The 13,376-nt window shown below is 39.2% G+C and overlaps 1 protein-coding gene across 1 annotated transcript; it reads left to right on the top strand.

Moving 5' to 3' along the window:
- Positions 1 to 6,016: 6,016 nt before the first annotated feature.
- Positions 6,017 to 6,568, top strand: LOC137619951 (mucin-22-like). The gene has a single exon (XM_068350233.1). The coding sequence runs from the start codon at positions 6,017 to 6,019 to the stop codon at positions 6,566 to 6,568; it is 552 nt and encodes a 183-aa protein (XP_068206334.1).
- Positions 6,569 to 13,376: the final 6,808 nt, after the last annotated feature.

Genomic DNA, 13,376 nt, shown 5'->3' with positions numbered 1-13,376 from the left:
TGTTATAATAAGAGAGAGAGAGAGAGAGAGAGAGAGAGAGAGAGAGAGAGAGAGAGAGAGAGAGAGAGAGAGAGAGAGATTCTTTTGTCCACTTTTAGATCCATCAGTACCAAGTCTTTGATGAAAAGCACGGAAAACAAACTTAAACGAAGCCACTTATAACACTTCCTGTCTTCGTATATTTTTTCTTTTTGCTGATTGATAATAATCTTGCAAAACTAAAAGTATTAAACAACACACAAGGGAAGTCCCATCAGCTAAGTACAACTAATCAATTGTTTATTAGTTTAATCATTATAATGAAAAAATTTTGCGAACAAAATCGGGATTTCAGTTAAAGAACAATAGGCAATGCCAAGTCTTGAGAGTCTCCAGGTTGAAACCTTTTGTAGAAACTCTCCACCTCCTGATACTTGCAAGACAAGTTATAATGACCACTTCTAAGAGAAATTATAAATATAAAACTTTTTTGATGTGATTACTGCGAAGGTTAATTTCAAGTTTCATTCAGTGCTGCTTAACGCAATCAAAAGTTTGGTCCTCACCGAGTTATAGATCACTCCTGCACCGACGAACCCAGCATTTATAGAATCTAGTAATTGCAATCATCTTTCTTGATTTGACCAAGTTAGCCATAAATAAACAACTGTATTACCGACTCGAATCGGCTCAATCTCTCTCAAAGCCAACATTAACAATGATGTCTTCCTCAAGTCGAATAACGAAGAAAAACAAACCGGGAGCAATTCAGATGCAGAGAAATCACACGGTTGAGCAGTAACAACTGCAGGCAAAATTGCTCCTAATGAATGGTTGAGATAAGACTGACTCCACCTTCTTTTAGGGAGTAATAAGAGGTTATGGGATTAGAGAGGGATTGTGTGGAAGATAGAGATATACATATAAATATAAACTAAGAGGCTACAAATCTCTCGCCATTAGATGAGACATTATACCGAGACTCTTCGAAAGGGCCTTGCCCTATGGGCCTTGTGCCAACCGGTGGCGTATACGTCTTGAATGGAACGAGTCATTTGAATCTCTTCTTAGAAGTCTCGTCTCCCCTATATGGAAGTGGGTAATGCATCGGAAATCTTAAATCTTTTCAAGGGTGATTTGTAAAGTGGACGTTAATCAATGCCTGTGTTTAGGAATGTCTTACGCCACTTCCCCCCCTGACGTTTATCAAGGCCTATGTTTAGGAGTGTCTTACGCCACTTCCCCCCCTGACGTTTATCAAGGCCTATGTTTAGGAGTGTCTTACGCCACTTCCCCCCTGACGTTTATCAAGGCCTATGTTTAGGAGTGTCTTACGCCACTTCCCCCCCCCCTGACGTTTATCAAGGCCTATGTTTAGGAATGTCTTACGCCACTTCCCCCCCTGACGTTTATCAAGGCCTATGTTTAGGAGTGTCTTACGCCACTTCCCCCCTGACGTTTATCAAGGCCTATGTTTAGGAATGTCTTACGCCACTTCCCTGACGTTTATCAAGGCCTATGTTTAGGAGTGTCTTACGCCACTTCCCCCCCCCCCCTGACGTTTATCAAGGCCTATGTTTAGGAGTGTCTTACGCCACTTCCCCCCCTGACGTTTATCAAGGCCTATGTTTAGGAGTGTCTTACGCCACTTCCCCCCCTGACGTTTATCAAGGCCTATGTTTAGGAGTGTCTTACGCCACTTCCCCCCCTGACGTTTATCAAGGCCTATGTTTAGGAGTGTCTTACGCCACTTCCCCCCCCTGACGTTTATCAAGGCCTATGTTTAGGAATGTCTTACGCCACTTCCCCCCCTGACGTTTATCAAGGCCTATGTTTAGGAGTGTCTTACGCCACTTCCCCCCCTGACGTTTATCAAGGCCTATGTTTAGGAGTGTCTTACGCCACTTCCCTGAGTTATGTGACTTGGTGATTGCATTAGTTATATCAAGGGCTGAAAGGAATAAAGGATGGGAGTCATTATGAGAAATAACTGCAAATGACATTTAATGCTATCTCTCCAGAAGGTATAAACTAGATGAATAAGAAAATTAATCTTAATGGAAATAAGGAAAATCAAAATGTGAGGAAAATTTATCAGGATTAGATTATTCGCATTAAAAGGTTCTAATCAAAGGGCAAACTATGAATAATATCTAGACAACCTACTTGTAAAAAGTTATATTTATGACTGTCATCCTACGATAATACATGTGTTACCCTTCTTAATCTCATTAAAACACAAAGACACACATCTATGTGCGTAGTTATATATATATATATATATATATATATATATATATATATATATATAGAGAGAGAGAGAGAGAGAGAGAGAGAGAGAGAGAGAGAGAGAGAGAGAGAGAGAGAGAGTACTACATTGAATCCCTCGCTCTGGTTGCGGCTCATTTTCCTTTGCCTACACATACAACAAACCGTGTGGCCTATTCTATCTAAATTCTCCTCTCTCCTCATACACCGGACAACTCTGAGATGATTAAACAATTCTTCGCTCAAGGGGTTGACTACGGCACTGTAGCTGTTGGTAAGGGTAGAAAAAACTCCTTAACTATAGTAAGCAGCTCTTCTAGAGAAAGGACACTCCAAAATCAAACCATTGTTCTCTAGTCTTGGGTAGTTCCATAGCTTCTGTACCATAGTCTTCCACTGCCTTACGGTAGAGTTATCTTGTTTGAGGGTACGCTCGGGAACACTATTCTAAGTTAATTCTCTTCCTCTTGTTTTTCTAGAGTTCTCATATCTTATATATGTAAGATCTAATTTCATGTCGTTATTCTTCTTACAATATTTCATTTTAATTGTTCATTACTTCTATTGTAGTTTATTTATTTCCTTGTTTCCTTTCATAACTGGGCTATTTTTCCCTGTTGAAGCCCTTGGGCTTATAGCATCCTGCTTTTCCAACTATGATTGTAGCTTAGCATGCAATAATAATAATAATAATAATAATAATAATAATAATAATAATAATAATAATAATAATGATGATGATGATAACAACAATAATAATAATAATAATGATAATAATAATAATAATGATAATAATAATAATAATAATAATAATAATAATAATAATAATAATAATAATACATAGAAATGGAAACTATTCCCGCTCTTCCTGAAAGCCTCATTATCAACTATAACAAATGTTAAAAGATGATCATCCTCCTCATTATGACTTGAAGGAGGTCTTAATCAAAGACGCAATTAAGGTGACCGAATGCTTTAAATCATCCTATACAGAGCATCCATCGCTGCTGCCGTATGATTCGTCCTTTTTCTTTTTCAATACATCAACAGCTCCAAATAAGGACGAGAGGAACTGAAAAGTCGAGAGTCTCATTCTTGAAAGTTCTCTCAAATGGTGTAGTTACAGTGGTTCCCAACCTTTTTTCTGTCATTTCCCCCTGCACCCAGTTCAACAACCCAGATTTCCCCCTTCATGCCCCGCCCAGACCTCATGCCCACTCGTCTACCTCAGAAATGGACATGACACTCCAATTCTCCCCTTGAATAGCATGTCTTTGAGAACTGATATGATCATATCACAATTGAATGGCTAACAACAAATTGCCGCACGTACTATGAGGACATTTTCCGCTTGTTTTGGTTAGTAGGTAGTGTAATTATTTCCCCCCTGGAAGCTTCAAATTTCCCCCCAGGGGGAAATTTCCCACAGGTTGGGAACCACTGGTGTAGTACTATATTTGGGACATTCCCGTTTGTTTCGATGTTAATTGGGGTTTTTCTTCACTGTGTTAGAGGTGTTTTTTACCGCATTATTCATCCTTTTGAATTTTTATGATAGATAGGAAAATAATAATGAGATAATACTATAAGGAATAGCAAAAGGTAATAAAAGATCACTTAATTAACGTAAACTACCCCGGGGACCAAGAAGTGCACCTCTACAAATATCCTCCCCATTTTTTATTTTATTTTTTTTTTTTTAAGTTCTCTGGCACCATTTCTCGTCCTGAGTTGCTCTTTACTCCACTACCATTGTCGGATAACCAAGCCCTCCTGTCTGTCCCTCGCACACACCCTCAAAAAAAAAAAAAAAAAAAAAAAAAAAAAAAAAAAAAAAAAAAAAAAAAAAAAAAACTGACAGAGGGCAAGAAGAAAAAAACCAAGCGGTCTCAGTACCCAACCCACAAGTCCGTCTTTTGGCAAGCACCATATCTGAAGCGACTGGTCGGTAATACCATACATGTCAACACTGGGATAGAATAAGGTCAGAATCAAGGCACATTATGTTTATTTCTTATTCATCCTTTTCGAGCTGCAGCCGAAAATCTTGAAGAGGGCAGGGTAGCGTTCATTAAGCTCCTTTTCTTCAAGTGAAGCAATAGTCACAGTGTAGAAGTAAGGCTTCTCTTATATGGCTCGCTAATATTTCCTTTGCATTTTAGATGCTAGAGGGTAGAGTAACTCCTACACGATCATATAACAACTCAAGATGGCTTGGATTACTGTACTGGGGATGAAGAGATGCTGGACTTATAAAAAGGGAAAACAAAATAGATTTTGATTTGACTGAAAACTATTAGAAATTTTAAAATAAAATAGGGGTGTAAAGAGATATAGAGAAATGGGATGGTGGTAGTGGTTGCCAGCAATGAAAAACTCAAGATGGCTTGGATTACTGTACTGGGGATGAAGAGATGCTGGACTTATAAAAAGGGGAAACAAAATAGATTTTGATTTGACTGAAAACTATTAGAAATTTTTAAACAAAATAGGGGTGTAAAGAGATATAGGGAAATGGGATGGTGGTAGTGGTTGCCAGCAATGAAAAACTCAAGATGGCTTGGATTACTGTACTGGGGATGAAGAGATGCTGGACTTATAAAAAGGGGAAACAAAATAGATTTTGATTTGACTGAAAACTATTAGAAATTTTAAAACAAAATAGGGGTGTAAAGAGATATAGAGAAATGGGATGGTGGTAGTGGTTGCCAGCGATGAAACTTTAACCTTTATCTGGAAAGTATTTTTTATTGCGGCTCTGTTAATTCAGATTGTTCAAGTAGTCTATATATATACTGTATGTAACACAAGGAATTTTGTAATCTTACTGGAAACAATGTGGTAGACAATTTATACTACAAGTAGCAATTAAAATAGAATATGAATTCCCTACCTTGAAATATCTACTCAATCAATATATACTTTATAAATAAGTATGCGCCTTAAATGTGTGAGATTAAATGAATAATAACTTGGATAGAAGTAGTATGAAAGGATTTCAAACCTTAGTTTGACTTTGCTGAGGAAATAATCAGTTGTTCTATCATTCTTTCTACGATAGTTATCACACACCAAATATTTAAGCCTTTATTACAACTATTATTATTAGCTAAGCTACAAACCTAGTTGGAATAGCAAGGTGATACAAGCCCAAGGGCTCCAACACGAAAAAATAGCCTTGTGAGGAAAGAAAATAAACTACATGAGGACTATTGTGCAATTAAAATATTTTAAGAACAGTAACATTAGAATAGATCTTTCATAAATAAACTATAAAAAGAATTATGTCAGCCTGTTCAACATAAAAACATTCGCTGTAAGTTTGAACTTCTGATGTTCCACTGATTCAACTACCTAATCAGGAAGATCATTCCACAAATTGGTCACAGCTGGAATAAAACCTCTAGAATACTGTGTAGTATTGATCCTCATGGTGATTTGAAGTTCTGCTTTCGAAGACCATCTTTAAAACTAAAAATCAACAATGAAATCTTGAATTGCCAATCGGCTTTCCATCATATTTAGCGCCATGGTGTCCTAAAATTTAACTGGGATTTTCAGGGGACTAATCTACTGACGCTTTCAATCTGTCATCCTATTCCTTTTCGTTACGGGGCCAAGTTTGCTTGCTCTAATTGATGCTGTTACTCATGGGACTGCTCCAACTCTTGCTGTTACTCATGGGACTGCCCCAACTCTTGCTGTTACTCATGGGACTGCCTCAACTCTTGCTGTTACTCATGGGACTGCCTAACTCTTGCTGTTACTCATGGAACTGCCTCAACTCTTGCTGTTACTCATGGGACTGCCTAACTCTTGCTGTTACTCATGGGACTGCCTCAACTCTTGCTGTTACTCATGGGACTGCCTAACTCTTGCTGTTACTCATGGAACTGCCTCAACTCTTGCTGTTACTCATGGGACTGCCTCAACTCTTACTGTTACTCATGGGACTGCCTCAACTCTTGCTGTTACTCATGGGACTGCCTCAACTCTTGCTGTTACTCATGGGACTGCCTCAACTCTTGCTGTTACTCATGGGACTGCCCCAACTCTTGCTGTTACTCATGGGACTGCCCCAACTCTTGCTGTTACTCATGGGACTGCCTCAACTCTTGCTGTTACTCATGGGACTGCCTCAACTCTTGCTGTTACTCATGGGACTGCCTCAACTCTTGCTGTTACTCATGGGACTGCCTCAACTCTTGTTGTTACTCATGGGACTGCCTCAACTCTTGCTGTTACTCATGGGACTGCCTCAACTCTTGCTGTTACTCATGGGACTGCCTCAACTCTTGCTGTTACTCATGGGACTGCCTAACTCTTGCTGTTACTCATGGAACTGCCTCAACTCTTGCTGTTACTCATGGGACTGCCTCAACTCTTGCTGTTACTCATGGGACTGCCTCAACTCTTGCTGTTACTCATGGGACTGCCTCAACTCTTGCTGTTACTCATGGGACTGCCTCAACTCTTACTGTTACTCATGGGACTGCCTCAACTCTTGCTGTTACTCATGGGACTGCCTCAACTCTTGCTGTTACTCATGGGACTGCCTCAACTCTTGCTGTTACTCATGGGACTGCCTCAACTCTTGCTGTTACTCATGGGACTGCCTCAACTCTTGCTGTTACTCATGGGACTGCCTCAACTCTTGCTGTTACTCATGGGACTGCCTCAACTCTTGCTGTTACTCATGGGACTGCCTAACTCTTGCTATTATTATTATTATTATTACTTGCTAAGCTACAGCCCTAGTTGGAAAAGCAGGATGCTATAAGCCCAGGGGCCCCAACAGGGAAATAGCCCAATGAGGAAAGGAAACAAGGAAAAATAAAATATTTAAAGAAAAGTAACATTAAAATAACTATTTCCTATATAAACTATACAAACTTTAACAAAACAAGAGGAAGAGACATTAGAAAGAATAGTGTGCCCGATTATACCCTCAAGCAAGAGAAATCTAACCCAAGACAATGGAAGATCAAGGTACAGAGGTTATGGTACTACATAAGACTAGAGAACGATGGTTTGATTTTGGAGTGTCCTTCTCCTAGAAGAGCTGCTTACCATAGCTAAAGAGTCTATTCTACCCTTACCAAGAGGAAAGTAGCCACTGAACAATTACATTGCATTAGTTAACCCCATGGGCGAAGAAAAATTGTTTGGTAATCTCAGTACTAAAGGAGAACCATATGTCTTGCTGTAACTAAAGGAGTACCACATGTCTTGCTGTAACTAAAAGAGTACCACATGTCTTGCTGTAACTAAAGGAGTACCACATGTCTTGCTGTTTCTAAAGGAGTACCACGTCTTGTTGTAACTAAAAGAGTACCACATGTCTTGCTGTAACTAAAAGAGTACCACATGTCTTGCTGTAACTAAAGGAGTACCACATGTCTTGCTGTAACTAAAGGAGTACCACATGTCTTGCTGTTTCTAAAGGAGTACCACGTCTTGTTGTAACTAAAGGAGTACCACATGTCTTGCTGTAACTAAAGGAGTACCACATGTCTTGTTGTTGCTTAAGGAGTACCACATGTCTTGCTGTAACTAATGGGACTACCACTAATTTGACTGTGCTCTACTCTTTCTGTTACTAACGAAAATGCCACCGCCCCACTATTACTAATAGAATTACCACCTCTCTTGCTGTTACTGATGGAACTGGCAAAAGTATCGCTGTTGCTAATGGCCAAATAATCTCATAAGCCAGCAATATCTTATCAACAAAAGTGGATCGCCAAAGAAAACATGTAAATTAGTAGCCATTGTCCCGTTCAATGTCTCCTTTTCGAGTTTTTCAATCGTTTTACGACGCTTATTATGATTTTTCCTAAATTTGGCAGATGACAGACAGCCATTATTTTTCTATCGTGTCGAAACATCACCTTCAGTGATAAATCATTCATTATTTACCCATTCTGACAACCCAAACGGCTCCAGTTTATGCAAATCGGACAGAAATGGCCTTATTTGAAAAACTCGTCAATTCCCATAAATGAGAGAGAGAGAGAGAGAGAGAGAGAGAGAGAGAGAGAGAGAGAGAGAGAGAGAGAGAGAGAGAGAGAGAGAGAGAGAGCTCTGTTGTGCATGGTGAAACATATAATTGAAAATCATTTATGTATAATTTTACCTCTTCAAACATAACATTGGGTGTTATCAATTTTAGAATCATCAAAAGTAATTTGATGAAGACAAAACCGAGTGAGAAATGAATTTTACCAAAAGAATAAGGGGACGCAGATGTTGAATAAAATCTACGAATTACTGTAACTAACAAATATTGACTTATTATTCGACAATCTCGCAGTACGGAGCTATTCGACGGAATGTTGTGGTGTACATCATAATTTGCATTAAGATTTTGTTTCTTCGGGAAGTTAATGTGTCACTGAAACACGTCAACGAAACTTTAAGGAATTCAAGTGGGAAAGTACTTCAGTGCAAGTCATTCACTCATTTTATTTAATAGATTTTTTTTCTGAAAGGGATCTAGCTATTATTCTCCTTTTTTCTTTGGAAATTTTAGGCATAGAAGCTTGAAAAGATAATGCTACGACAATAAAAATTGATTGGTATGGGAGAGATAAGAAAGTAAAAAAAGAGATTGGTGCGGTTTTAAAGTGATGGATTATTAAGCCTAATCACTAATGAACCTGACTACTGTTAGCTGGCATGAAGTATTGATAGTTCGGTTGACTTACGGAACGAAAACTTTACCTGCTCCATTCTAACTCTAATGGCGTCGTTATCCGCCAAGTCGATGCATATTCATAAAAGTTCAGGCTATATCCACCTCAGGGACTATTCATGACATCCTTTGCGCAGTCGGTGTCATTGTATTCATTTGATTCTACTCAATGACTTTATCAATGACATCAGGCCAAAGCGCTTTGGTGAATGCTGTGACAGTAAGATACAGATCAGTTCTCCGTGAAATCAATGGAAGATCAAATAAGTGTCTCTTGAAAGGCATACCTTTGGCTTGATAAAATGCCTCCTGTATATCTTTCGAATGATTGGTCTCGCCATGAAAATCCTTTCGTCACTCATAAAAATTCTTTATTTGTTTATAACCATAAAAGCACTTGGCATAAGTTATTTTCTGATGATGCAGTCTTTATGACCAACTACGTTGAGTATTGATATATGAAGCCTTTTATTTGGATAGTCTTTTCTCTAGTGGGAAATATTTCATTTGGCCTAACATGAACAAGAATGTGAATATGTATGAATAAATCCAATTGAACCAATACAAATATTCTCTAAATTGATTTCCATTGCAAAAACAGAATAAATAAGACGGATGATTATCATGAACAGCGCCTTTATCCTTAAGAGATGCTTAGTCAAAACAAACAGGTTGTGGCAGACAAAGATAACGCGCTACTTATCGGTAGTAATCCCGTAGGGTTAAGTGCTGATGAGGCAAAAAGTCGACTATTTGAGAGGGAAGAATGTCGTGAAAACCACGGAAAAACAAGCTCTGAAATAAATAGCCACTCACCGAAGCAGTCCACGCTGATAAGGACCTTCAGGAGATACGCACTGACGAGAGGAACCTTTAACTGCATTTGCTAATAAGGTGGGAAAACGCCAAAAGGAAACCGATGATAAAACTATCATAAAAAGAGAATGATGCAGTACTTAAAAAAAAAAAGGAAAAAAAAAATACACGAAAAGTGTGTGTATGTATGTGTGTTTAAAGGGGCCCATACACGTTCAAAAAAATCGTCAAAATTTTGCATCAAAATTTTGGTGCAAAATTTGATCGTGTGTAGACATCAAAACGTCCTACACACGATCAAATTTTACATCAAATTCTTTATGTCAAAATTTTGATGCAAAATTTTGACGATTTTTTTGAACGTGTATTTAAGCCTTTAGTACGAGGGGTGCTCTAACAGGGGACTGAGATAGTGGTGGGACAGCAGGTAAGCAGCTGAAAAAAAAATACACGCAGAAGCCACTTGGTATGCAAGAGACACGCTTGTCTTTTGATGGCGGCCGCCATTAAGAAACGTCTTGCACTTGTTGGGTCCTTTATTAACACTAGAGTATTTATTAGTTAATGCAATACCGGGGCGCCGGGGTCAAGGATTATACGCTTGGCGGACTGCCATAACAAAAAGAGAATATGATTAAAGGATACTACAGACGCAGTCGTGTCTATTTATACCAGTGATTTTTTTAACCCTTTTACCCCAGGCTATTTGGAAATTTCCAACCCAGGGGGTTATTTTTTTCCACAGCATATTTTGGTGTATATTTTTTTTTAATTGCTCTAACAGCCTTAATTTTTGTCATAGAGAGGTCAGGTTGGTCTCATTCTCTTGGAAAATGCCTGAATTATCTCAAAAAATTATCAAAAATATGAAATAAAATAATTTGTATAGCATTTTTTTGCAAGGACATACCGGTACGTCCATGGGGGTAAAGGGATGGCTTCTGTGAAACGTACCAGTACGTCCTTTGGGGGTAAAAGTTTTTTTTTTTTTTTTTTTTTTTTAAATAGAATGGTTATGCAAAATTCCTGATAATTATTCGTTTCCTGGGATGACTTGTTTTTTTCCTAATTTCTCCAGATCTTTTCCAAATATTTCTTTCGAAGTTTCAGCTAATTTCCTCTTTATTTTTTTTTCTTTAAGGGTTGCAGTGGCCTGGAGGTAGCGTCCTTGCCTGGGTGATTGCCAGATTGGGGTTCGAGTCCTAAAGGTGATTGCCAGACTGGGGTTCGAGTCCTAAAGGTGATTGCCAGACTGGGGTTCGAGTCCTAAAGGTGATTGCCAGACTGGGGGTTCGAGTCCTAAAGGTGATTTCCAGCTGGGGTTCGAGTCCTAAAGGTGATTACCAGACTGGGGTTCGAGTCCTAAAGGTGATTGCCAGACTGGGGTTCGAGTCCTAAAGGTGATTGCCAGACTGGGGTTCGAGTCCTAAAGGTGATTTCCAGCTGGGGTTCGAGTCCTAAAGGTGATTGCCAGACTGGGGTTAAGTCCTAAAGGTGATTTCCAGCTGGGGTTCGAGTCCTAAAGGTGATTGCCAAACTGGGGTTCGAGTCCTGCCTCAGACTCGTTAGATGCTGCAACCTCACCATCCTTGTGAGCTAAGGATGGGGTGTTTGGGAGAGCCTATATGTCTACCTGCTGAGTCATCAGTAGCCATTGCCTGACCCTCTTGGGTCCTCGCTTGGGTGGAGAGGGGGCTTGGACGCTTATCATTTATAATATGGTCAGTCTCTAGGGCCTTGTCCTGCTTTATAGTCAGTGTCACTATCCCTTGCCCCTGCCATTCATGAGCGGCCTTTAAACCTATAAACTCTCAGACGGCAGACGGTTTGTGCTACTCATATATGTTGACTCTTGCAGTTGGCAAAATGCCGACTCCGCTTCTCCGAATAACGAAAATAACAACAAATTGCAAACCCCGAAAATATTTGGTTCTTCAGACGCATTCCGACGCGTTGTGTCTTGTAATTAGCCTTGATCGTTAAACCTTAGCGGGAGGTTATTAAAGAATAATTGAGAACCCACCGAAAAGGTGTATTTCAACCGCAAATGCGCTGATAACAATAATCATTTGACCCTATCGATTATGCCTTAAAGTGAAAAGCGAAATGAGATTCTGGAGAAAAAAAAAAAAAAAAAAAAAAAAAAAAAAAAAAAAAAAAGGAGGTGGAGGGTTAAAGTGAGAGGTATTTCAGAGAGAAAATCTCGCCTTTCTTTCTTTAATGTTGCAGAGTTTAATTACAGTAGGGTCTGGAAATTAGTGCATTCGCAGTCTCCTGCCTTTACCCCCCCCCCCCCCCCTCCGCCACCTCCAGACTTGGAGGTGCTGGTTAGGTGGGGGAGGGTGGATTCAGGATCGAACTCAGTGTTCTAGGTTACGTTAGATTAGTGGAGGTACAGTCAGTAGCAGGAGTGGTAAGTTACAGGAAATGCCAAGCAAGGTTTAAGTCAAGATCTATAGCACAGTAATAAGACCAGTATTAATGTATGGATCAGAAACTTGGGCTTTAAGATTAAAAGATGAAGCAAAGCTTGTATACTGAGAGAACAGAGATGAGAATCCTGAGGTCTATTATAGGAATATCACTGTTTGAAAAATTGGAAAATGATGACATAAAAAGAATGGCAGGTTAGTGAAGATTACCGAGATGATAAGAGTGTCACGACTGAGATAGTGTAGGCACGTGTTTAGGATGGATGGTGGGGAGGGGGGTGAGGAGGGAGTGAGGAGGGTTGGGGAGGAACCTGTTAGGGAAGAAGATCAAGAGGAAGGCAGAGAATTAGATGGCGATATAAGGTGAAGGATGATATGGAGAGAGGAGGTTTGGTGGAAGGCATTAGAGAGGGTGCATCAGGCAACCAACCCCCTTAATGTACGGATAACGGTGGGGAAGAAGAAGAAGAAGAGTTAGGACGCATCCCTATGTCTTCACTCTTTTATCATACCAGCTGGCGTGGATAGAGTGAGGGTGGGGTTGGAGGTGCATATACAAGAGCCTGGAATTGTACAGAATCATTTAAGTAAAAGTCAGAGAAATTGATGGCCTGAAGAAAGACGAAGCTTTTCACACAGGAAACACATTAGATATAATGAAACTATGAACACACACAAACACATACTGAATGAAACCTCGCTCAAGGTCCTTTACCTCTGCGATTACTCAACCATGTTACCTGATTTTGGACTGATTTTTATCAAACTAGGAACCGACAACACCGACAACTTTTAAATCAGTCATTATCCACTGTACAAGGCAACCGCGTTCAGCCAACCTTTGGTTTGCCATACCGAAAGTTTCAGATAAAAGACACCTGACTTAAACTGATGAAGATAGAAGATAGTACCTCCAGAATGACTTTTACCTCCTAATTCCTTAATCCTTTGGCCAAAATGCTCATTTACGTACTATTATAGATTAGGCCTTTGAGGCTTTATCAACGAAACAATACTGTTCAGGATGTTATTAAGATGTTAGAATTGCCCCTTAATCAAAGTTGAAAAATCTTTCACGTGTAGCGTATAAATTTTGTTGTTGATAATATAGTAAAAATCTAAATAATGATAATAACAAAAATATTATTCACAAAATATTAAGTAAAATCAAAATAATTTGCTAATAA

The sequence above is a fragment of the Palaemon carinicauda genome, chromosome 26 (genome assembly GCF_036898095.1).
Source record: "Palaemon carinicauda isolate YSFRI2023 chromosome 26, ASM3689809v2, whole genome shotgun sequence".
Lineage (NCBI taxonomy): Eukaryota > Metazoa > Arthropoda > Malacostraca > Decapoda > Palaemonidae > Palaemon > Palaemon carinicauda.
Note: the sequence above shows the minus strand (reverse complement) of the source record. Positions and strands in the feature narration are given on the sequence as shown.